This window comes from Aythya fuligula, chromosome 1 (assembly GCF_009819795.1).
Source record: "Aythya fuligula isolate bAytFul2 chromosome 1, bAytFul2.pri, whole genome shotgun sequence".
NCBI classification, from domain to species: domain Eukaryota; kingdom Metazoa; phylum Chordata; class Aves; order Anseriformes; family Anatidae; genus Aythya; species Aythya fuligula.
In genome coordinates, this window is record NC_045559.1 from 105542993 (window position 1) to 105567918 (window position 24926).

Genomic DNA, 24926 nt, shown 5'->3' on the forward strand with positions numbered 1-24926 from the left:
TCCGGAAAAGCTGCTCGGAAGAAAAAGACAGTTTTGCCAAAATAGTAGGTGATACTGTCATATATTTACTGATTTCTGATGTAAGACTAAATTTTCTTCTGAATAAAATTGACAGTAACTAATACATGCAAGAAGTTCTTTTCTGCTGGCAATCACGTCTTCCTGCATACTGCCCTGCTCTCCATCTTCTCCACTGATTTTCTTCTTGCTCCGCAAAGGCAGACTGTTTAGACCAGGGCTAAATGAGAAGCAAACACAGCTGTGCTGGGTCATTAGAACTGTATGTTCACTCTGCACTTACACAAGCAGGGGGGGTTGTGTGGATGACCTTCTCCACAAGTCCATCATATCTGACTGTTTTCATTCAAAAAGTTCATTCCCCCTAACTAAGGGCACAACCACAGCTCAGATAACATGACTAGGGTTACCAGCTTAGCAGCAGCAGCTTATTTTTGTTGTTATTTCATCCTTTGAAAAACTGAGTAACTTTCTGGAACATCTCCAGAGGCTCTCCATACAAAGCTACCTACTTAATTCCTTTAAGTATCTATTGTTTCATTCTATGTATTTTTTTATTTTTTTTTTTTAAATATTGACTCAAATGTGATTACCAATGAGGGGAAGGACCTGATAGACCTGGGTCAGAGGCTTGATGTTTGGTAGGTCCATGCAAACAGCTGTTGTGAGCTTCACTTAGGCTCCACAATTTAACTCTGCTTACTTATCATGCTATTAGCTAGAAGCCCAGAGTTTAAATCATACTGGATTTCTCAATAGCACCTTCTTGGAAATACCTTAAAAGTAACTTTGATCAAGTGAATAGTTGCACTTCTAAGTAGCCCGTAAGACAACTCTGAAGAACTTGACTACAGGTAGTTTTTAAGCATCCCAAAGGTTGAATTTCTTTTAGATCTAACCCACTGCTATTCCCTAGAAATTACTTCAAGATACTCATCTGCCAAAGCTATCTGTAACCATTCTTCTGTCATGGTCATACAGATGAAGAGCAGGGATGGGCCATCTTAGTGTGGGCCCAATGCTGGGTCCTGGGATGTCACCGCTCTTGCATGTGAGACAGTGTGTCACACCCATTTCGTCCTGGGAACAAGTACTTATTATCAAGGTGGTTAATGAGATACTTAGGTTGATAAAGATGAAAAAGCAAAGCTCTAATATGATTCCGTGTTGCCTTATAAAATTGTGAAGAATATTAGCAAAATGTAGACTTACATCTTTCAGAGGAAAATTGCTGGCTTACTTCAGCGTTGCGTCATTTTTCATAGCTAGATTTACCCTAAAGAATGACTGATACGCACCTTTTTTATAACACATGTTGTTACTTGTACTGTGATTGTGCTTGTCATAAATGCTCTGCCTTAATGTCATTTCAAAGACGGTTTATGAACAATGCAAACAAATTCCAAACTTTATGAAAAGGAAGAACAAGAGCAACTCTTATACTGATGCCAAACTTCGAGTCAGTGCTCAGCAATGGTAAATAAAAATATAGTTGAGGGGTCTTTTTTATGCGAGATGTAAGGCATTTTTTTCTGTTCACCAGCAATTCAGAGCTTCCATGACAAAGGAAATAGGGAGTAATATAATGTCAGTAATCTTGTGTCCAACTCCAAGATATGTATTATGCATGAATAGTTTTGCCTGGCAGGCAATGAATTTCAAAAAGGGTTGGATTTACACCACACAGATAACATTGAAAGAATTACACTGCCGATGCCATCATGGCTTCCAAAGCATTTTATGTTCAGGCAGACTCAATACTGAGGGAAAATAACTGTTTCCAATCACCAGTTCCTGAGCCAAGAGCTTGCCTGGTTCCTGAAATGAAAGCAAATGCATTAATAGTTCCTGCTTTATTTGAAACAAGGGAAGTTGACATAAAGATTAAAAGAACTGAAATGTTGAAAAGGGAAAAACACATTGTTGGGGGTTTTGATAGGACTTGTTCTACAAAAGCTCACTCATATTTTATTACATACCTTCTTGATTTTTCTGCCTGGTTCAAAAGTGCACAGCACTGCCATTAAGATTCCCAGGGGAACAGGTACTGTCTTCTTATATTACATTTGTGCCAGCATTTCATTCCTGGTTTTTAGGTCTGAGCATGTAATAATGATCTGAGGAATGTATGTGCTTGTCAGATAACTCACTCTCTGCTACAACACCAGTTGTGTGAAAGAAGGAGTGTCACGTAGATTTATGGGGGCTTAGGGCCACATATAGCCTTCAGGGCATGGAAGGGTCTCTGCAGAGCAAGGTCCCGGTGTAGCACTTAAAAGGCTCTTATACAATCTGACATGAGGATTTTGTGGAAGCAATACAATCTTGTTTTTCCTACCATGAATGCCCAATTTATGTTTTTTTGTTGTTGTTGTTTGTTTTCCTCTCCACTGCTTTTCATCTTGCATGTTTACAGAAGAACAGTGTAATCTCCTGTCCTTATTTGCAGACCTTTTACTGTCATCTCACATGAATGTAAATGGACACACTAAAGTGCGTCCTATGAAACACTATAAAGAATGGGATGTGCTATCAGATTTTCTTCCTAATTATTAACAGCGGACCTATTTCTTTTCTCCCTGTTCCTCCTCTATCAGGAAGAGGGGAATGACTCCATTCCACTCAGCTGCTTGCCCCATGACTTAGTCCTAAATAAAAGAAGTATTCTGTATTTACCTCAGCCCCAGGACAGCTGGAGGCCTTTCCCTCACTACTACTCAACAAGCAAATCTACAGCATAACTCTTCAACATGGAACCACTCATTCCATTCATCCTGCAGTTGAAAGGGGAGGAAATGTCTAAGAGTCACTGTAGAAAAGGGTAGAAAAGTGCCTGAAGTTGACTACTTCCATCAGCTATGTTCAGCTTGTCTGCAGCCCTCAATGCTTATGTATTGAGCACATTACGTATTCAGTAAGTGTTCTGTTTGCCACCATGCCTGAAGCAGGAGAAGCACCCAATAAACCCAAAGTCTGCTTTTAAGATGCCTGGATGAGATCAAAACTGGCTGTTCTGGGGGTGCTCCTTACCATTTGTTGCCAGCCTTGCTTATACATCAGTGCTCCCCCCTGTAACTTCGTCAGCTTTGGTTTGCATTTAGCCCAAATCCAAACTAACGGATCATGGAAATTTGCTGGTAGATACAAATGGCTGCACATTTATTTATGACTGCCAGCCTACTTGGGTAAGAACTCCTTGTGAGCAAGGAAGGAAATTCAAGCCTACAGTCAGACTGAATCACTGGAGGGCTCTTTGGCTCAACACCAATATCTCAAACACATTCTTTAAGTTTAAGACCCTTTGAATGCGTACGCAAAGAGAAAGTAAAGCATCCCACAGCCTGCATCAGACTGCATTCTGCACAGATCTTTGTGCTCTGACTGTTGAGGAAGCTTCTAGCACTGTTTTTCAATATCTCCTTATCACGTGCAGTAGAACATTTGGAAATTATAAAGCTTTATTTTGCAAGTTTTCAATGTGAAGCAGCTGATACCTATGATGACTGGAAATCCCTGCTTCTTTTTCAGGGACTGCTGCAATTCAACTTCTTGTGTCTCCTTTTCTCCTTTCATAAAATAGGGCTGTTGGTTAGTTACCTGACAGGAGTGCTTTTGTAAAGCTAATTTGCTGTCCTACACAAGATTTGTAAAAGCAAGCTAGGGACACCGGCATCAACTTCCAGAGCTTAAAAAAATGCGATTCCTAGTGTTTATCTTGGCAAAGAAAACCTGCTACATAGGAGTAAGTGTATAAAAATTCCATTTGTCTTTTCAGATAGCAATGAGAAGACATGTGCTGAAGGCAAAATACAGTCTGTGACCTCTAGTTTGTCCAGGCATGCTATACCTTCCACCATGACATCTCCATTTCATGTGATTGATTCAGCCAACCTTACTGAGATCCCATCCCTAGGAGCTGAGACTAGTAGGGAAGGAAGGGAATGGGTATCATCCACTTTTCCTTGTTAGCCCCAGGACAGCAGCAAATCTTCTTTCTGCCACCATGGTAGCTTCTAGGCTATGATTTTCTTGGCTGCATTTCCCAGCTTTGCTCTTCTGGCACTGACTAATTTCTTTACAGCACCATATAATAGGAAAGCAGCACACATACTAAAATAAGCGCCTCAGGTTTCTCTGTGGGAGGTTAATAGGGTGGGCACAGGTATTTGTGAGAAGTGTGATTTAGCTGTATTTTCATAAATTTAGAGGGTGATACACGGGTGTTTAACGAGTTCACTTTTAAAGATAAGAATGCTTTTCCTTTATAGTACTGAGACAGTATTTATTTTCACCCTTCCACATTAAATCATGGAGATTCTTGTTTTTCTGGAAATTATGGCTAACCAGCTACTCTCAAGTCTTTTTAAATATTATTGAACTACGAAACACAATTTTTTTTGTCCCTCATTCTATTTTTTCTTTCTGTTTAAACTATTGTCACTTACCTGCAGTTTTTCAGTATGACATTTTAATAAACAGCCTGTTCCCTCAGCTCGGTTCACAAAAGCTTTTCTCCTTATGTTTTTATGTCATGTCAGCTTGAGACCAGAATAGGTGAGCTCCACGTCTGAGCACCTGTGTTACATTTTTTAATATAATGTATTCTCTGAAGGTCTGTGCAAGTTCTGGTATTTCTACAATGGATTGCTTTGTGTTTGGTCTCACCAAGCAGAAATGTTTGGAAGGAGCAAAACTTTCTATTGCCTTGTTTTGGAGGTCATATTAACATTACACCCCAACCTGAAAGAAGAAAACAGCCTACCTTTTAATGAAAATATAAGCCTTACCACTGCCTCCTGCTTCAAAATGGCAGTCAAGCTCTGTGCAGTTAAAGTAAACTCACTCCGGTTTCATGTTTTCATAATATAGCAGGCTGTTATTTGCTGTGGGTGGGTAAGTGATTAGCAGAAACCTGAGCGGTCCCTGCAGCAGGGTTCTCTGGGGAGGTGGAGTGGGCAGCTAAGTGACAGTCCTGGGTGTTTCTAAAATAGATCCTCCCTGATAATGAGTTGAAAATCTGACTTCTCCTGGCATAGGGATTGGGTACTTAAGATATCTTAGGACATCTGTGTCTGAGAGCCTGAGTCATGGAAGAAAATAGCTCTAGTATTTATCTGCTTGTGGTGGCTTGACCTTGCCTGGCAGCCAGATGCCCACCCAGCCCCTCTCATAGTTTCCCTCCTCAACAAGACAGAGGAAGAAGAGAAAATGGCAAGGCAATGGTCAAGATAAAGGCCAGGAGATCACTTTACCAGTTACTGTCATGGGCATAACAGACCTGACTTTGGGAAAATTAGTTTATTGCCAAATGAAAATAGAGAAGGTTGTTGAGAATCAAAACCAAAAACTCAAATGCCTTCCTGTTGCCCCCTGCTCCCTTCTTCCAAGGCTCAATTTGTCTCCTCCATTACCAGCTCCTCTGCCAACAGCCTCGCCCCCGACCCACCAACAAGTTCTGCACAAATTAGGAAATGTGGGGGGTTGTGGTCAGTCCGTTACAGTTCCTCTCTGCCACTCCTTTCTCCACATCTCTTTTCCTCCACATCTCTGCTCTGGTGCTTGGAGCACCTCCTGTGCTCCATGCTCTCCCCTTGCTGTCTGTGCAGGGCCACTCCTCACACCACTCCCCTCACCGCCCCCTGCCCTGCAGTGTTTGCCCTCCCTTCCCCAGGCTGCCCCTGAGGTGAGGCGCCGCCATTTTGGTGCCCAGCGGTGGGGCTGTTGGGGCCAGCTGGGGCAGCCCCGGCATTGCCTCAAGCAGCATCCCCCAGACCCCTGCCACCACCTGGGCACCCGCCCCTCATACGGGGCTGTAGGCATCAGCAGAACTATTTCATCTCTCATTGACCACAGTTTTATATGGAGGAAGAACAGAAATGGTCATTTGATTGCTACTGGGGAAGGAAGTATTCCAACACCTTCTGAGCCAGGTCTTGGGCTGGTGAATACCTGCAGTAATATTTGTTAGGTTCCATAGATCTACATCTTCTCAAGCCACCTGGGAATCTGAAACAACTTTTTTGTTCTCTGGAAGGAAGAAATGAGAAGCTATTTCCTGTATTGTGAATATTTTCTTATGCAGAATAGAACAGTTCAGTTGGAAGGGACCTTCAGAGATCATCAAATCCAACTTTGTGAACACACCAGGGCTAACCAGAAGTTAAAGCATACTATTGAGACATTATCCAAATGTCTCTTGAACACTGACAGATTTGGGGCATCAGCCACCTTGCTAGAAAGCCTGTTCCAGAGTTTGACCTCCCTCCTAGTAAAGAAGTTTTTCCTAATATCCAGTTTGAACCTCCCCTGGTGCAGCTTTGTGACATTCCCTCACATTCAGTCACTGGGGTGTCTGGGTATAATATGTCTGGTGTCAATCAGTTAAAAAGAGATGAGGATCCTTAGAAAGCTGAGAAAGAGACTTTCTCTTTGCTCCTTGCTTTCCCTCGCCCTGAGATCTCTTGCTTACCTGAGGCCAAAGGTTGAATAGCTGGACACAAAGTGTGTTGCAAAATGGCAGTCAAATGCAGTCAGAAAACGATACCTTGGTTGGCATCTCTGGAAACAAAGCACAGCTGTAAGGCTAGGAAAAGGGGAGTATTTGATCTTGAGTTATGTATTGGATATGCATTTAAATTTTCCCTTCTTCCAGTCAGACTTAACTGCTTTCTGCTAGCCTAAACTGTCATTGATTGACCATGATATACGTTTTGGTTCTGTAGAGTTTAATTCTGTAAAGGGCTAAATAAGCTAAATGAAATAGCTTTCTGTGTAATTAGTAAATGAGGAAAAGGCAAAATTAAAACATGACTTTCCTTTGACAATTAAATAGGAACAAAGGAACACCATCGTTTAAATCACATGAGCTTTCAGCTAAGCCTGTCATTAGTGGTGAAAACCTTTTTTCTGAAATCTCCTGAACCGTGTTTTTGAGGAGGGAAATGGGAAAAAGCACTTTACCAAATTGCTGTTTTGAAATAGAAGGATTTAATTTATCTGTTTCTCTGCTTCCCAAAAGTTAGTCTTTACAACAGGGTCTCCAGACCACCCATAATCTGGTAATGGGTCTAGCACAACCTTGAGTCTCCAAATAGATGTTTATCTGAGCATTATCTGATTCCCTGGTGGTGGGAGAGTCTGTTCATAATCCCCACAGCCATTAAAGAAATGAGGGGGTTGTAAAAACATTTTGAAATAGATGAAACACCTTTCAAGAGAAGTTGCTGGAAAAGGAAAGCCAAAGCACCATGGGACTGAAATGATTCCGTGGATACTTCATGCTACTTCTTTGGCAGCTGCAATATTTATCTCTTACTGTGATAACTGCACTGTGTGGCATGTACTGAACAGTAGTTCTGCAAAAAATAGCTGCTGGAAATACAGTGAGGCTACTCCTTAACTTACTTTCTTATACATGCTTTAAAAATGCAAATTACTTCTTAAAAATAATGGTGATTATTTGGTCATTGATGCAGTCCAGGTAAAAGCTCTGTTGTTTTTGGCCAGTGCAGGACTTGAAGGTTGAAAATCAAGTGATAGTCTGATGTTTGAAATTGCAGTCTTATAAAACGTGCAAGCATGTATGTTTCATTTTCCATGTGAGTTCTCCAAGCAGAAAAAAAAAAATAGCTGTAAATCTCTTTCTTTGTACTTACCTACGTGATAAAGCGGGGTAGAAACATAATGTGGAAAAAGGGATTATTAAAGAATTCCTAAGCAAAACAACCTACGGAATCATTACAATAATTAGGTAACTAGAAGATCACATACTTTATTACTCATAAGCTGGCAGGTGATAAGAAAGGCGCAAGTGCATTTTTATAGCAGGAAATACTTCCATTAAATTACACCATTAAGTCATTTATACCATTTACTGTATTCTCTTGCTTTATGGGTTTTGTATCGACTTCTATTCAGTGCTGTAAGACCAGAGGGCAGCATTAAAGATAGGCAGATAAAAATACCTTTACCTGATTGTTAAGTCATGTTTTTTGTTCACACAAACATGCATAAAAGTATGAAATAGTGAAACTGGAAAAAAAAAATACTTTCAAAAGTGTGTAAGCACTCCATTGCTGAAAAAAAAAAAAAAGGCTGAAAATGAGAACTGTATCATAAAACATTATTTTCCCTTATTTTCTCTGATTTCTTCATTATACTCAGTAATGTTTTGCTTTCTTCCTTTAACAGGTTTTAAAGATTGTATTTATTTTTCCTGGTGGTGCTATCCTTTTGTGTGGTGATTCAGTTTGCTCAAACAGGAGTTCCTAATTTTCTAATTAACGCAACGGGCACCTTACTCACCACTGTTCTCATTCTCTGTGGCGCTTCCTGCAATTTGTGGCTGGATGTGCTTTCATCTTGGGCCAAAACATAGCAGCTTCCCATGGCAAGATCTCGTTCTGCGGTGTGTGTGCCAGGTGATACAGCCACAGGTTTCTAGTGCAGTTCTCCTACTTTTGGATGCTCTCATGTCAGGCAACCAGAATTCAGATATTCCCATCACCCCCACCCTTGCTTATTCACATGATCCACGTGTGCCATTGCTGTCACATCCCTAAGAGGTGCCATTTGCAACTGCAAAACTTCAGCCCAATTATGTAAAGGGTGGGAAGCAACAAAGTTGCTATTTGAAAAGCAAAGCACTAACCAAAGGTTTGCTCGTAAAACTTGGTTCTGTTTTAGAGAAATTGGTGTGCCTCATTAGCTTCTCTTAACTTCAGGGTTAGTCCTTCCAGGCCATTACATCATCTGGGCCATTGGTACTTAAAAGCTTGTTAATTCCTAACTCTATTCCCAGCCTTCTTCCGTTTCAGTTAATGTCACGTATTAGATGCAGTGCATTCTGCTACTTCTGCCAAGTCCAACATACTGCCACTTATTCTTTTTTTTTGTTCTTCCTTTCCTCATTCCATTTAAGTGCTGGAGTCCCAGTGCAATAAAGCATTTAAACATATGTTCAGCTTGAAGTGATGAAGTGTTTTGTTGAGTCAGGACCTTTCTATTCTACTCTGCGTGTCTGAGTGCGAGTATCCTTTGAAGTTTGAAAGGCACATGGAGAGGTTCTCAGTGGCACAGAGAGGACCAATTAATTCTTCCTTTTATTAGTCTCTTTGGCCCTTTAATGTAGTTGCTCTTAGCTTCCCATTTTTTGCTTTCTCTGCCATATTGTATTGTCTGCCTTTTTGTTTCTCATCACTCTGCTCTTATTTTATTTACCACTTGTCTTCCGCAGAGCTGGCAAGCATGCTTCTATTTTGAACTTCAGAAAACATAGTGAATGGTTATTTAACTGAGTTGGCACCTGAGGTTGTTTGGTCCATGACATGCTTCTGGTACCATCAGGTGCCTGTCTATACATGCCACTCTCATGCCACAGTGAGACCGGTCTGAGGGTACTATCTCACCTTAATTTGTCCTGATGGGATAAAAATATACGTGCTGGCCTAAATGTTTACTTAGTACAAGAGTGTTCCTGGGTTTTGTAAGCGAACAGTTGATGTGTGCAGCTGCTTCAGAAAGAAAAGATTTGAAAATTTGGAGAAGTTGAAAATGGGGGTTGCTAATTAGATCCTTCTCTCAATCTGAGCCCAGAGCTTTCCCAGAGTGTTGGTGACTTAGCACTGACTCAGAGAGACACGAGTCCTTTTGATGTCTTTGCATTTTTTTTTAACCTGCTGCAGCTTAGCTTTGAATTCAGAACTTTTGCTTGCTTTGCACTCCCAGGTCACCGTGACCAGGCTCTTGCTATCACAGGCAATGCACCACGTGGTTGCTTTTATGAATGTGCCAAGCTCAATATTCACACCTCATAAGTAGCTAACCCCAGCTGCATCCACGAAAAGCTGTTCCAGAAGCCATACTCTGCAGATTGTTGAAAATCTTGATTTTGCAAGCTTCCTCTACAAGTGTGTTAATTCTGGTGATATATTTGGGGCTTGGTCTATTCTCCCACACGCCCGATGATAGGACAAGGGGGAATGGGCTAAAGTTGCGCCTGGGGAGGTTTAGGTTGGATATTAGGAAGAACTTCTTTACCAAAAGTGTTGTTAGGCACTGCAATTGGCTGCCCAGGGAAGTGGTGGAGTCACCATCCCTGGAGGTCTTTAAAAGACGTTTAGATGTAGAGCTTAGGGATATGGTTTAGTGGAGGACTGGTTAGTGTTAGGTCAGAGGTTGGACTGGGTGATTTTGGAGGTCTCTTCTGACCTAGATTAATCTGTGATTCTGTGATTTATAAATTGACCCTGCATATGCCATGTTGCAATCTTGAAATATCCTTTTTGGTCCCTTCTTGAGTGATGGTGTCTCCAGACTGGAGCTGCTCTGGGGAGCGGCTGTGGGGCAGAGTACATGTATGTCCTCATATGTCTCACAGTGTTCCTCTTCAGTATATTAGTCAACTGTGTAGGTGAATGTGCATTTCTTGATTAAGGGATGTAATTCCTGTTTAATTGGGGTGCATGGTTTGCTTGCAGCAAGGGACATAATTCAGTCTGCTTTCCTGGGGAAATAATTCTCTATGTTACTTCACCACAGCGTTGACCAACCTGGCTGTTCTTTCCAACAGATGCACGCAGGTCTGAAGTGACTCTAATGGACTGTGACACATGTTAAAAAAAATGACCCGGTGAACATATATCTTAATTTAAAACTGTATTGATGTGTGGTTTAGCAGTGGTGGATGCTTTTGATTTTGAATATTTTGAAAGCCATATAATGTTATTCAGTCACTTCCTTCACACTGTTGCAAAACTGTGTAAAGTTTAGATTAGTAACAGGTCGTGGCATAACAGCAGTGCTTAAAGCCTTGAGGAAAACTTCAGAAAATGTTATGTTTACAGATCATCCTGTCAAAATAACTCAGACTGTCGCTAAATCTCTATTTCTGCTGCCAGAGATACTTGTGTGGATATGAGCTCCTCTGGCTCACGGATGCCACTGTGGTTTCACAGGGTGATGCTGAACGCTCGGCCCCGTGCAGGAGCACAAACCTACTAGAGCATGCAGTATGACAAAGGACACCTGAAGGTTGGCTGTGCTTTGGTGTTCCCAAGTGTGTTTAACTACTGTCAGATGTGATAATCACAGCACGGGAGAGCCTTCTGCCAGGCTGCCTCGCCTTTCGGGGAGGGGGAGCAGAGCATTTATTTTCAGATAGTCAAGCCAGCCTCAAAGCTGTTGTTACCTTAGGCAAAACTAAAACGGAAGGATAACATTTTAATTGTTTGACAGGCAGCGGATTTAGGCTTTTATTTAGCAAAGTACATGGAGTCTGTTGGCTTCCTTGGGAGTGTTACATTTAGACCTAAGCATATGTTTAAGTTCATTCCTGAGGCTGCCAAGCAGGGCCTTCAGGGAGAGAGCTTCTCACCTTCCCTGCATGGGAGGGAAAAGGCACCAGGCTCTGTGCCTGAAGACATCAGGGCACTTTGCAGCATCACATTGGTGTAAACAACAAGGTGAAGCGACTCTGAGAATAGGGAGGGAGGGACCAGGAAGACAGCAGGGTGTCTCTTCTGCACAGCCCTACAAGGTTAGGCGATGAAGATCTAATCTTCAGGGATAGAGGAGGAAGATCCCTTGGTCTGCTCCTCCTCACCCAATGTGGAGGTTTCCCTTCTTTGGGGCCCTGTACGCAGTTGAGCAAGGATCTCTCGCATTTACAAGGGAAGTTGTTGCTGAGTGATCAGTAACTGGCTCTTCTCCAGCCCCCAGAGAGCTCCGGCAGGGGAAGAGGTCAAGTCTAGCTCAACGTTACTTAATGTAGTGTGTGCATACGGTTTTATCGCACAGCGATTTCTGCATCCTCCTCATAGCTGCCTTCAGATTCAGCAGCTTTCAACATTTTATGCAACTTGTAAGAGCCACGGAATATTTTTGTAAATACAGTTTAATTTTCAGGTTTTTTTTTTAGTTTTCTGACTCATAGCCCTTTTCTTCAGAAACAGAAAATGATTCATATACCCAAGCACTTAACTCACTTTAAATTTGTAAATGGCACTTCATGCATGCTTAACGAGGGTATTCCAAACCACTAAAACCATAATTTGCTTATGCTACGTAATAAGGCTCGAAGCCTGCAAAGACTTATGTAAATACTGCAGTTCATTGTAGGTTTCTGCAGATGGTGACTTACAGCCACAACCTCCACTGGCGTGGGCTCGATGCATCTTTATCTCCGTGGTCCTCATAAACTCTGACACAGCACCTGGGAAGAAAGAACGAGAAAGAAAAATGAAATTGGTGCTATAAATCTGATGCAGAAAATAATGCAGAAGAAGCTCTTTTATTGCTTTCACAGGAGTAAGAGAGTTGAATATTAAAGTGCATTAGAAAAAGGAGATGGAAAGAGAAGATGAAAAACATTTTTTTTTCTTTCAGTCTGATCCAGAATTTCTAAAATTAAACTCTCAGTGTCTTATTATTTTTATTGGAAGATATGAGGGAAAAATCCCCCTATGCTGGATAATTCAATGCCCAGCTAGATTTATTTAGACTCAAGAAGTGCAGTACTGCCTTTTTTAAATGCTATTTCACTCAGGCAGTGCACATAAATTATGATTTCCTTTTTAAAATGGAATCAAATAATATATGAAGCTGACTAATCTCTTAATCCAGACTTTTCTCCCAGATCTTCCAAGAGCCACTTCAGATTACTCAATTTCTGAAAAAAAACAAAAAAAGAGCCTGCATCTTTGCATCTTTTTGTTTGTCTGTCTATCAGACGGAAGTCTAAAAGCAGTGAAGTATTCCATTTTGAAATATGGTAAATCGTAAATGCATTTGGGGGGCATGGCTTATGTTGTGGGAATCAAATTTCTGAAAAGGTCAAAAGCATTTTTTTAGGTACATTAAAGGAACATTGTTGGGAGTCATCTGTTCATTTTCAGGTATTTTATTGCTTCATCTTGTATTCACTTTGTTGTTGTGAAAAGGGGGTTTTGGTTACAATCTTCCCACTCTTCATTGCATAAAAAGGCAAAATTCTCTGCTTCTTCCTCCCCTCTATCTCCAAGGGGGGGAAAAAAAAGATGAAGAGTTAACAAGCATCTGTTCTGGGAGTAATTTATAGCTCTCTAATGTCAATGAAAGAGTACAAATGAAACAGTGCTGTTACATAGGTGCTGAGGATATATCCTGGGATGCCAGAACAAGGTCTGTGATGCCTCTTGAGGGGGAACGGTGAGCTCATGAAAAATGTGCTGAACAGGCAGGGAGCATTTCGGGGATGATGGTCTCTGTGATGCTCTTCCAGGTCAGTTGGCACAAAAAAAGAGCTGCCATTAGCCTTGTAATATCTGGTCTGTGGGCATGTGCTTGCTGGCTCCTCCCTCTGCACAGCACGGCCTTCATTCCCCTGAAAGCTCATATTTGGATTTGCTGTCTTTGTCGGGAGCTGACAGTGCAATTCTTTGCAACAATTACCAAGCGTGTATTTAGGGGCTACGTTGCATCTAAGCAGAAATCTTTCAATATTAAAAATATGTCTTACTTAGCAATTTACATAAGCTACTAGATTTGCTTCTAGGTTACTTTTGTCTTCAGAGCTGACCACAAAGGAGGAAAAAATGTTTCAGTTGGCCCTCAGTTTTTCCATAATTGGGAGGAAGACCTTGAGTCAGCAGTGTGCAGTTTTGTATGAAGCACGGACCAAATGCAAGAGACCAAGTTTGGGCTTTTGCCTCTTTGAGAGTATTTTGAGAGAGAATGCTTGAAGCACGGCCTGGTTGGGTGCCCCGGAGGGGAACCTGGAAAGCCCATGGTCATAGCCTGGAAAAGGCACATTTACATCATGCAAACAGGTTTCTCATTAGCAAACCAAATAATAACCTTGTCTGGGAGTTATATTCAGTAGCTTTTTGCCTCTCAAAGACAACTCTGTCATGAAAAGCATTTAACTGGCAAAGAAAAAAAAAAGTGTAATTTTGACTCAGTCATTGAGTTTGGGCCAGAGATGCATGGTCAGTTGAGTTTGGCATGCATTCGAGCTTCCACTGGTCATGGAGAAGGAGAAGTCATTTCCAGTGCTGCCTTCCTAAGCCACTAGATCCTGCTCTCTGCTCTGCCAGCATGAGCATTTCTGGGAAAGCCCAGAGGGTGCCGTGTCCAGGAATCAGGTCCCTTCAGCTCTTAGTAGCTGAAGAAAGTCACCGTGGTGCCTATCTTCCTCCACCCCATTACCCAAATGAAACACAGAGGACAGCACTACTTCTTCTGTTTTGTTTTTTTCAGAAAGTTAAAAATGGTGGTGTGGTTGTCAGTTTAACAGGCAGAGGTGTTTTTTTTTTTTTTTTTTCCAACAACCAGTTTATTCTCTTTCATTAGTTTCTGTTCAGCTAAAGGAAATGTGGCAGCAGAGGATGGTTAGCTCAGAGCTCTGCCAGCAACTCCAGCTTGTGCCGCAGTGCTCAGGGCTAGCGGCTGGATTGCACATGCAGGGCTGCTGAGAAAGAGAAAGCCTTGTGTGGAGAAAATTAAATAAGGTAGGGCCAGCCTTCACCGTGCACAATTTTGCAAGTGAAGTTGATCAGAATGGAAAGAGTGGTGCGAAACTATGGAGACAATATTGAGGCCAACAGCAAGAAAATGAAGTGAGTTCGCAGAAGACATCCTGGACTGTGACAGAGGTCTCTTCTGGTTTCCATATCAAGCGTTTCCTTCTCTGTTTAGGCAATTGCCATGAAAATCATGGGAAACTGCTCTTTTTAATAGTAGCCATTTGAGTTCCTTGTCTTTTAAAATTCATGAATCTGTGGGTCACCTCCATCCTGCCTTGGTGCTCCTCTGCCTCATGGAGCAAGAGTTTAGAGCCCTGCCTTTTGGCCCATTCCTCTAGTGCCTGCTCACTTCTTTCACCAGCCAAGTAACAGCCCCATGCGGGATGTTCCTTGGCAGATTGAAATCCCATCAGAGGCTGGCTTTGGGGTTTGTTACAGCCTCAAAGCAGGGAGTAAGCATGCTAAGAAGTGCCGAGCTATCAACCTTTCTGGCAACTGGGTAAAAACAATCTGTAAAACCAGGCAGGTCTGACTTCAGTCACTCTGAGATTTCAGGATCCCACAGGCAAGAGGTCCAGAAGTCAGCACAGTAAGTCGGGCTCTTAGAGCAAGAGCTTCCCAGGAGGGGAGCTGTAGGATTCTCCTGTGCTAAGCTCACGGAGTGTGCAAAGTCATTGTTTGCAGAAGCTGGTATAAATAAAATTGCTGTCAGAAAGAGTATGTTAAGAATTACCAGTAAGATAATATTCCTGGGATTCTATGAAGTGTTTACACCCAGTAAACAGGTTGGTGCCAAAAGTGAGTTATTACTGGGGCTACTAGCCTTGTGATCTTCGTGGAAACCCACCACGTCATCTCAACAGCATGCACTTTGTCTCTCAGAGGGCTGCGAGTTGGGCAGCAATTTCAGCCTCTCCTGTTGTTGATTCAGAAAGTGTTTTAAATGGCAGGCTCTGCCAGCAATGCAAGCTGCAGGCATAAAGAGAATAAAAAATGCCTAAAATAAGGAAAGTCTATGTTAGGTGCAGTTGTGCCACAATTTTCTATTTCAGACAACGCCGGCTTGGGCCTTGGATTCATAAACACAATGAGGAGCCTTTTGAAAAGTGGAAATTGCATTATGGCTCTGTTTCCTTTCCAGAGAAGCATGTGAAGCACATTACAGAGCAAGGGAAGGTCACGACTTCAGGGAACAGGACAGGATGTCTGAGCAGGGAAAGGTGGAGCAAGAGGAGCTGCTGGAAAGCGAGGGCAGAGAAGCAGCAAGAGAGCATGAGGGTGGAAAATGGTAACTGGAAACTTTGGCAGCATCTTAATCAGAATTTGTTTGGATATAACGTCGAAAAGAAAAGCATTTTCTCCCTACCCCCAGTTACTTCTGTATTTCTGATTTTTTATTTTTTTTTAAGTCTCTTGTTTTAATTTAAACACACGTTGATTTTTATTATTTTCACATTCTGGCAATGTTCTGAAATTTTTGAACTGCCAGACAGGCTCAGAGTTTCAAAACCAGCCTCTGCATATGTGCACAAATCAGTCTGATGAACATGCTGGGCAGGCCGAGACTGAGCAAAATGTATTTGCTTAACCATGATCGGTTAATAACACCACTGTGTCTTAAGTGTTGTGCTTGTTAAATTGCGGCGTGCACTTCCTAGCTCCATTTCATGCATCATTCCCTCTGTCCATAAAATTGTTTCTGAGACAGCCTTGCTCCTGGCACTGACTCTTTAAGCAGGGTGCAAGCGATTTGATCCCTGCCTTCGCCTGCTTTGTACAGGGCAGCAGGAGGATGTCAGGCCCATGGTACGCAGGCAGAGGAGTCTATGGTTTAGCATAAGGGAAAGAAGCATAAGACATCTACATATTTCTCAAAGGGCAAATTGTCCAAAGAGTCTCTCCAAGGCTAGCCCAAAACAGAACAAGCTGTAATTTCTTGTCCTTTTGTTTTGCACTTTGTATGATTTTCTCTCTGGTTTTGCAAGCATGCCGCAGTTACACTTCAGTGGCGCTGCAGCTTTTTAACAAGCTGTAGTAGGTACCCTATTGCTCATGCACTGGTAGTACTAAAAGACAGAAAGTACCAGCCTTTAACCCTTTGCAAGGTTACGCAGCTTAACAGTACAGAGTAGTCTTAGATGGTGACCTGCCACAGGTAGGTGGGAGGAGGGAGGTCAGGAACTGGGATGATTACCCACTCACTACCTCTCCATTGTACACCGGGATTACTCAGAATATTTTGCTGCTTGAGTTAATAATGTCATGAATATAGCAAGGCAGAGAGAGAAGGGCACAGAGGAAACAATTTTGAAGGAATTAAACATTAACAGCACACCTTAGATCCAACTGAACGGGAACAAAAGAAGGGAATAGCGTCCAAGTACAGTTTGTACTTAGTTGTAATAGGCAGACAGGTTTTGTTTACGGAAGCAGACAATCATTGCCTTCCTCTGTGCTATAAAACATGCCTTAAAATGAAGTACTAGTAGGAATTTTGTCTAAGTAGTGCCTGCAAAGTACAGCCTCAAAGGCAAACCTGGTCCATTTGAGTTGCTAGTCCATAAACTAATTATTTAATTTAAAACAGGAGGCAGCAGACAGCAGACTATTGCACTGATTCCTGAGTTAGATGATTTTGCAGTCCACCTTACACTGTTTTCTTCATTTCACGGCTGTAAAAATGTGGCTGCAGGCTCAGCCATGGGGTACCTGGGCTGCAGATATAATCAACCATTGCTCCATCAGTTTTAGCAGTGGCGCTTTCAAGGTGCCCCAGCCATAAAGCCAAACTGCCCCGAACAGCACAGCCTCTGGGACGGGCGCTCACTACGTGGTTTTGCCCTTATTAGAACAGAGGGGCAGCTGTAAAGAGGGGGAAAGCCTCCAGAGCAGGTCTGCATGCTCAGTGCGCTCAGGAGAAGTGCATTTCTGCTGCCAGTCTGAGTAAACCAAGGTTTGCTAACCAAATTAAATAAACAGCCCAACACCCCCTGCCTGCAAGGAACATCGGGTCTGATTAAGAGTCCAAAGAGTACATTTTTCAAAACGTCCATGGTTGGGTCAGAAGATCAAAGATTATTGATTTCTTCTTATTTTATTTTATCTCAAAGAATGATTTTTAAAAAATCCTTTATCAGCCTCTTTTTGAATGCCCAAAAGATGGAAGAAATTAAAGGGTATTTATTAGTATTAGCAGTAGTATTCCAAAATGTATTACATGCATTATTATTCATATTATTCTGGAGATGCAGCGCCAGCAAATCACAGATACAGAGAATTGGCAAGAAATTAATTGGAGGACTAAAAAAGTACTGGAAATTAGGAGAGATGATGAGATAGAAGAGATCAGCTGACCAAAGTGAAGACTGAAAATGGCACGTCATTCTTGCAGTAAAAGGGTAATGAAATACAGCGAAGGCAGAGTGGGAATACTGATCTTCACATGCTTCTAACCAACTTCTTGCCATACTCGGTCACATTTCTGTAAGATTGCTGACATAAGCTATTACAGAATGAAAGGACCTTTATGCCAGTATAAATGAATCTCTGGTGTAGTGCGCTACCACTTCTGCAATGATGGCTTCTAAATTGATAGGATATTACAGAGAGAGCTGGGCTTTTGAAAATCTGGTGGCTTAAGTTCTCCTGTGCTCGCTTTAGTCTCTCTCATCCAGTAGAGGACACGTGTCCAGGCACCATGGCAGGAAACCCAGGGCCTGTAAGCATTATCTAATGCATATTGGGAAAAACAGTCCCAAGTCCCACATGAAATGATGGGCTCTGAGCTGATGTTGCCTCTCAGAAATGAGACTGGGAATTATGATGAATAGTTCCACAAGATCTCAGCTCCCAACTGTTTGACAGCCAAAAAAAAAAAAAATCTAATACCATGGATTATTTTAGGAAAAAAAAATCTAGAGAAGAGACAGCAAACATTATTATGCTTCTGTGTAGCACCAGCATCAGCTGCATCCTGAATGCTGTATGCAGCACTCAAAAACCAACAAAGTAGGATGAGAATAAGTACAAGGACAGGTGCCCAGAGCGATTAAAGGTATAAAGCAGTTCCTGTACACAAATCAACCAAGTAGGACAGGGATCCTGTAGGATGGGAGGGAGCTGACTGCCAGGCGTGATGCTAAAAAGGTCTGTAAAATCATGGGCAGTGCAGACAGGGAAGCTGGTGACAGAAGAGCTGAGAGCTAGGAGGCTTGGGGAAACTGCCTGTTCGGTGCAGAATAGAGCAGAGGAGGTGGTTCTTCAGGTGTGTAATTAAGCTGGGGAGCTCCTTGCCACATGAGGCTATGGATGCTAAAATTTGCATGAGGGCAGAGAGAGGCTGGGCAGGTTTGCAGAGAAGTGCACTGAGTGATACAGTTAAAAACAAACAGACCTGCCTGGGTCAGAGTTGCTGTGCTGCAAAGCATTGGAGGGAGCAAGGAGAGAAATGCACATTTTCTTCCGTGACTTGCCATGCAGCATCTCTTGGGCATGATGACACGGGGAGTTTGGGGATGTGCACCTTCCTGGGCATCCCCAGGTGGGAGCAAGGGGTATAGGGGGGAGTCAAGGGAGGGGCTGTTTTGGTGCTGGTGGGATTAAGGCATGTTGTATTATGGTCTGTGGGCTTTCTGGAAAAACTGATTGAAAGCTTTTTCTTCTTTTTGTACTAATAAACGAGGGTTCCAGGCAAAGTTTTGTGCTCTGGGCAATACTACTCGTAAAGTTAGGGTAGAACCAAAGAAGGAGAAACTGCAGCAGTAGAAGGATGCCAGTGGATGAGGAAGTCTCTGCCATATCACACTGCAGGCTGTGGAGACTTGACTCCCAAACTTTGGCAATACATTTAAAAATCAATGCCTATTCAGTAATCATTCTTCTTTTGGAAACAATAACCTATTGAGTTGTAAAGTTTTTAGGCCTCCAAGATCCAGTAGTCCCAAAGTGGAGATGACCACAGAGACAGTATTAACCTATATCTGCAAGTTTGGCATCCACTTTGCTTGCCTAAATCCCAACCTACTGGCTTTCTGAAGGGGAAAATGGTGCTAAATGAACTTGACTCCCACTCGTTAAGACCTGAAGGAACGGGGCTGCTCTTCAGTCCCCTCCTGTTCTCTGGTCACCTCAGCCCTAGCACTGGCAGGTTGGAGCAGTAGCTGCTGATCACCAAATCATGGTACAGCTGAGGTTGGAAGGGACCTCTGGAGGTCAGCTGGTCCAACCCCCTGCTCCAGCAGGGTAAATGATGCCTCTGACACCTGAGTAAAACACCCAGCTGGCCGGTTCCACCAAGCTACGGAGTGCCTGACGCCGGGCACCTCGTCCATGCCACCTGCTCAGGCAGTGAGAGCCCTGCCCAGCTGACCCCTGCACGAGGCACTGTCTGGCGGGCAGTGTAAATCAGCTTTATATTCTTTCCAGTGGGATATTGCTAAAGACACCTCCAAAGCTGCTTCTCTATCTGATTTTTACCCTGGCAATTCCTCGTGACATTTCCACCAATTTAAAATTATTTTTCCCCTCTCTCTTTACTTTCCTGTGCATTGTTTTTCTCTGGTGCTTGTTCTCTCATATGTCTTTTGCTCCTGTAAATGACTTTGCATAATGTTTCCCTTTAAATTGTTCCATTTCAAAGTTTTCCCTCTGTTTCAAACTTCCCAGTTGCTATGTGACTCTGCTGTGTGGTTTGTAGGTCTCCTTTTGCGCTACAGTGTCCTTTATCTCTTAGGCAGCTTCCCTTGAAAAGCTCTGCGGTGGAGATAGAATGAAAAATATCATCTGTATCCCTCTGTGTCACTACATAGAAGTCTAAAATATCTGTGAGACAAAGAGACACAAAGCAAGCATTTTTAAATATAAAATAAGGGATATGTATTTGTAGGACATTTATTTTCAAAAATTCCCTAATAGCATGAAGAGAAACCCAGACACTCCATTAAAAAATGCATACTTTATTTTTTAATTCACACAGTCTAGTCATGCCATGGGCTTTCCACAAAAAGCACAAGTCTTTGTTTTTGTGTTATATCCACAAGACCGATACTACATGCCTGTGATGGTGCCGGGACGCTCAGACTGATGCAGGAAAGCAGAGTGCCCGTAGCTTTACAGGAGACACTGCGGGTGCAGCAGGTTCCTGCACCAGGACGTGTGCCAGGGAGTGTCCCCATGTGCATCTCCCCACATCCTCACAGCCAGCCCCTTCTGAAGTGAAACACTCTGTCCCTTGTGGCAGCTCCACGTGTGTGACTCTGGCTCTAATCTGAATCCCACAAAGGCCAGTGAATGCCTCTCTGCTGATGCTCAGGCAGGCTGCAGCCGGATTTAAAAAGTGACCTACATCTTCTGCTCCACACCTCAGGCTCTCTTTGCATAACTACTCATAGGTGGTCTAAATTTACCATTGCAGTCTGGAAAGAAGGATCCATGAGCAGCAGTAGGTCTAGCTATTTAAACCACTTTCTGTCCTGATTTCTGAACCAAGGCAGGACTTGCACTTAGCCACGACAGAGCTGAGCTGGTGGATATTTTCTTTGGTGACCGTTTTTGTTCCTAGTTCATGGCTATGCCAGCAGGAGCTACGGTGGATACAAGCAAAAGAATTTGCTATCTGATGGGGGCTAAAACACAACTGAAGCTAAAACACAACTGTAAGCTAAAACACAACTCCTCATTTTGCTTATTGAACCTGGCAGAAGGTGTGTTTAGACTGAGAGGCCTTTTCAAACTTGGAAGTTTTGCCAGTGAATTTCAGGCACATGTATATACTAGCCAATTCTAGCTCTTTATGAATTTCAGATGCGGACAGATGCTGATGGGTTTTGTGCAGCTGTCTTGCCCTGCCAGTGTTTCCCTGCAGAGGCAGGATGGTGTCCGTCAGCCAGCACCATCCAAAGGTCACTAGGAGAAACTGCAGGACTGCAACTAAGGCCTCAGATCTCACTTCTGTCACCCAAAGCAAGCTGACAAGTGTACAAGCATCTGCATAGTATCTCAGGAACGGTGGAAACTCCTCTTGAAGACAACATCAGACATTTTGTCATGTTTTTTCCTTTCTTTATGAACACTTTTCCTATGAAGAGTATCATTGAATCTGCATCTGAGCAGAGAGACACTGCTTTGGAACAATAGCTGTTCATGCAGGAGGGGAAAGTGGGCTTTGGATGCAAGCTGTCTGGTGGGCACTGGTGCATGAAGAATGCTTTCTGTGTTGCTAGTGCAACCCATCGCTTGGGGCAGATAACCAAATGGCATCCAGCTGAACGCCTGCAGAACAAACAGGGCACCTTTGCCTTTGGAGACAGCTGAGTCAAACTCTATTTAAAATGGGCTTCATCAATATTGAAGTTTTAATTTAGGTCTTGGAAAGTAATTATACTATGTATTAGCTATATGTGTGTGCAATATTGGGCATTACCCACATCTGTCAACCTTTAGGATGGAAGTCACATTTTCCTCAGCTTGCTGCCAATTATGAGCAAGGGAAATTATTGTAGTTTCTGGGATTTAAGGAGATTTGCCTGGCAGATCCTACCTGGGTTGCAAGCGCTGTGCAGCAGTGAGCCATGCACAAAGAAGAAATGCAGCCCAGGTCCTGAGGCCAGCAGTGGCTGCTTCTGTTTCTTCCACCTGGGAGTGGGTGGAAGAAATGTGAGTGTAAGAGCATTCTCTGTGACCATAGCACAGAGCTCTCAGGGAAGGTCATGTTGAAGCAGAGGCAGGGGAGGTGTTTTTTAAGTCATTCATACAGGCTAATACCAAAGTACTTGATCACAGCAGTGCTCCAAAATGACTTCTGAGCTACTGGTTTTGTGGCCAAGTGCTTGCTGCCGTGAGTTAGCATTTCATAAATTCGACCTTTATGTATTCTGCAAAATATTAGCAGGTTTACTCTCCCTGCACACCCTTCACTCATTGCTACATAGCAGCAGAGAGCGATTTAGCTCCCTGGCAGTGTATTTTACTAAGACAGCAAATTGTCTGTGTTTACTTATGCTATACAATTCAGTATTACCGCAAATGTTGGCCAGATTCCTGCAAAGTTAGTACCTACAAACAAACTCTTAAATTCATATTTAGGTCCCTAAATAAAAGGTTTGGTTTTTCAAATACTGAGTCTACTCTGACTCCTGTTGACTTTTTGGAAGCCAGTAAATGGCTTCCAAAGAGGAAGAAGAGGTGCACGAAGTAAGAATATTTCTGGCAAGTCACTGGGTTTGTTACATAAAAGGTCAGGCTATAAATACTGTCGTTCATATAACCTTTCATTCCTATGCCTGACAACAAGCCCAAGTGAACTGCAGGGTCCATCAGAAAGGCCAATTTTGCCCTTGGTATTATTGGGAGTTTTTAGTGAGGTTTTTCTCCTGTGTGCCAGCACAACGAGGCTTCCTGTCCTTTCTCTGTATGATTTCAAGGAAAGCCTGATTCATTACTTCAGGGGCTGAGCTGAATTCCAGCTCCTGGACCATTTTAAAAGAAATCATTTAAGCCTCAAATCCTTGCACTGGTTGCAGCAGCAGATGTGTGAAAGGATAGTCATTGCTTTGCCTCTTGCTGCTCATCCTCAAGAAGAGCAGGCTCTCCTTAATCTGTGGGCCGAGAAGCAGAGCAGGAGGACTTTTTGACCCAAGATAAAACAATGACACAAACATTCCTGTGGAAGCAGGCTGCACTTCTGGATGCTTCTGGAATATATTACTGGGGATAGCTTACACTGCCTTTAAAAAGAAAATCATGCCAATGCCTTCAGGAAAAAAAAGGTCTTGTGTGATGAGGAGAAAGGGAGGAAGTTATTCTGGCAATATTTAGAAGTGTTTAAAGGCAGAAGGACCTGGAATGGGAGGATTTCACATACAGTAAATCAGGAGAGTGATCTGGCATAATTGCAAAGGTGACTTTGAAACAGTCTGCGTTTCAGTCTCTGAGATCTTTCATTTCTTTTATTCTAATGGGTCAAAATTTGCAGCATTTTCAATAGCCGATATGCACTTTTTCTGCTCAAATGAGGCCACTCCTGAGGAAAGAATTTATTATTTTTGTAAACATTATTCAGCTGCGACTGACTGCATATTTCCTTTCCCCTTGCAGAGGCACAGCGATAGCCGGGATCGTTTTTGGCATCGTCTTTATAATGGGAGTGATCGCCGGGATTGCCATCTGCATCTGCATGTGCATGAAGAACAACCGTGGGACTCGAGTCGGGGTCATCCGCACGACGCACATCAATGCCATCAGCACCTACCCAGGTGAGGGGGCAGAACAGGGCCGGCAGGAGCGCTGGCAGTCCGGGTGGAGCCATGGTTCTGGACAGCCCCAGCCCCACAGCGAATGTGGGTGCGAGCGCAGGTGGCTCTCCTGGGCCTGCAGGGGAGAGGCAGGAACCACGACTCCCAGCTGACAATCGCAAGACAGCCCAGCCTGCGCAGGGTTCATTAGTGCAGCTCTCCACCCAGGCTCATTTATTCCGCTCCTCCATGGGCTAATGAGGTCTGGCCAGGTGCCAGATCCTCAGCACGGCTGCACGGCGGGCAGTGCCCGCAGCAGCACGTCCAGGCCTCGCTGCGCTGTGCGGAACTGGCTCTCTCCACGTGCCAGAGGCTCTCCGGTGACAGATCAGTTGGTTTTCCTTTGTGCTCTGGTTCTTGTAGTTGCACTGGGTCACGTACAGTCAGCTCCCTTTCATCACCCAGCACCATGGGGACCCAGCATGCCATATGCCAAGATGGCCATATGCCATTTTGCCGTAATGGTTTATCAGGGCAGCACCAGGGGAGGCACTGAGCCAGGGCCCTGGGGCACCCCAAAAGGCAGTAGGGACCCCTTACACTTCTGCTGTAGCGTAGCTGTGCCCATGGTGACCAGGAGCTGGTAAGTCTGGTGGTACCCAGACAATCCAGCTGAGGCGATCGGCTCCGGGTCAGATGCGTTCTGCAGCGGAGCGGGGGATCGGACAGGCAGGGCTGATTTTTCCAGCACCGTGCCCACTCGAGGGAGCCGCCAGGACCCAGCAGCCCTCGCGAGGGAGGTGAACGAGGCGGGAACGAGGCGTAGCGGGGCCAGCAGTGCCCCCTCCCCGGCCGTTCATAACCTGCCCCTAGGGAGCACGGCCACCAGGACGGGCACACAGCGCGTGGCGCCTCAGCAGGGAGAGGCGCGGCAGTTGGCGCGGGTAGGGCAGAGCGTTCCCCCCGCCCATACCAACACCTCCTCTAATGGCGGCCTGCCGCTAGCTAGGCTGCAATGGTGTACACCAGGCACAGTGCGCTCTCCTGGGAGTCTGTACGCACCCAGACCAACTGCCCGCTCAAAGCTGCGGCAGTTCAGGTCTCTGGGTGCAGGGAGTGCCTGAGCCTGTTGCTACCACCTGCGGGGGGCAGAGAGACTGTGTGCGTGAGGTGCAAG

At 43.7% G+C, this 24926-nt stretch overlaps 1 protein-coding gene across 1 annotated transcript in view; it reads left to right on the plus strand.

Moving 5' to 3' along the window:
• The window catches only part of CYYR1 (cysteine and tyrosine rich 1), a 60193-nt gene that overhangs the window by 28024 nt on the left and 7243 nt on the right, over positions 1–24926 (plus strand). Inside the window, exon 3 of the mRNA XM_032195657.1 lies at positions 23613–23770. Within this exon, the coding sequence (XP_032051548.1) occupies positions 23613–23770 (158 nt within the window). The remainder of the gene's footprint in view (positions 1–23612; positions 23771–24926) is intronic.